Consider the following 1,178-nt stretch of genomic DNA (forward strand, 5'->3'; position numbering starts at 1 on the left):
GACATAAACACGGTCCTGTGGTCCTGTAGGACATAAACACGGTCCTGTAGGACATAAAGACGGTCCTGTGGTCCTGTAGGACATAAACACGGTCCTGTGGTCCTGTAGGACATAAACACGGTCCTGTAGGACATAAACACGGTCCAGTAGGTCATAAACACAGTCCTGTGGTCCTGTAGGATATAAACATGGTCCTGTGGTCCTGTAGGACATAAACACGGTCCTGTGGTCCTGTAGGACATAAACACGGTCCTGTGGTCCTGTAGGACATAAACACGGTCCTGTGGTCCTGTAGGACATAAACACGGTCCTGTAGGACATAAACTGTTGGACACAGACACGGTGAAAGGTCCTGCACATCATGGACACGGTGCAGGAAGAAGCCGTCTCTCTTCCAGGACCAGTCTGATCTGTAACCATCCTGACACTCGGCCCCAGCAGGAAACCCTGTTAAATTAGCCCTAAGACGGACCGGAACCACAGCAGGCCTCACCGTTTGAACATGGCCTCCATGTCTTTGATCTGTTTCCGGGAGAACTCCTTGAACTCGGTGTACGGGTTGAAGACCCGGCTGGTCCGGGGCGCGGTTGTTCCCTCGTTGATGTCCAGCCTGCGGTGCAGCTTAGCGGCCAGCTCGGAGGGAGACTCTCCGCTGGCATCGTCGGGTTGCTGCGGTGGGTCCAGAGTCGGGTTCTGGTCAGGCTCGGAGCTCGGTTCGGTCTCCTCCGAGGCAACGAGCCGAGACTGCAGTTTCTTCGCCAGCTCTTCAGATGCCATGTTGCGTGTAGGTCGTAGCTTTTCGAGTGACTTCTTCTCCTTTTTCTTCTTCCTCTTCCTCTTTTCTTCTTCTTCAGTTTAATGTTGGTCAGGAACAAACTGAAGCTGCATTACCGCCACCTGCTGGTGTGGAGTCTGGTCAACAGCAGCTTGCACCATTCATGTTGCCCTCCTGCCCTCTGTTCACTCCCACCAACTACACCTCAGATCCCAGTGTTTTTTAAAAAAAACAAATATCTTCTTTTTCCCTCAATATTATTCAGTTGTTTGATCATCTTCTCACATTTCAGTTCCCTACTAACACCTGGTTCTGTTTTTAATAATCTTTGGCTTGTATATTTCCCACATTTAATCCAAACATGTTCTACTGTCTCTACACCATCACACCATCTACATAAACC

General features: G+C 50.2%; 1 protein-coding gene across 1 annotated transcript; it reads right to left on the reverse strand.

Moving 5' to 3' along the window:
- Positions 1–493: 493 nt before the first annotated feature.
- LOC106511907 (EF-hand domain-containing protein D1) lies at positions 494–835 on the reverse strand (the record flags this gene model as incomplete). The annotated part of the gene is given in 1 exon segment (XM_074559728.1): positions 494–835. A coding segment is annotated over 1 exon segment (284 nt), but the record flags the coding sequence as incomplete, so codon positions are not given.
- Between the last annotated feature and the right edge of the window lie 343 nt (positions 836–1,178).

The sequence above is a fragment of the Austrofundulus limnaeus genome, unplaced genomic scaffold (assembly GCF_001266775.1).
Source record: "Austrofundulus limnaeus strain Quisiro unplaced genomic scaffold, Austrofundulus_limnaeus-1.0 Scaffold3543, whole genome shotgun sequence".
Classification (NCBI taxonomy): Eukaryota; Metazoa; Chordata; class Actinopteri; order Cyprinodontiformes; family Rivulidae; genus Austrofundulus; species Austrofundulus limnaeus.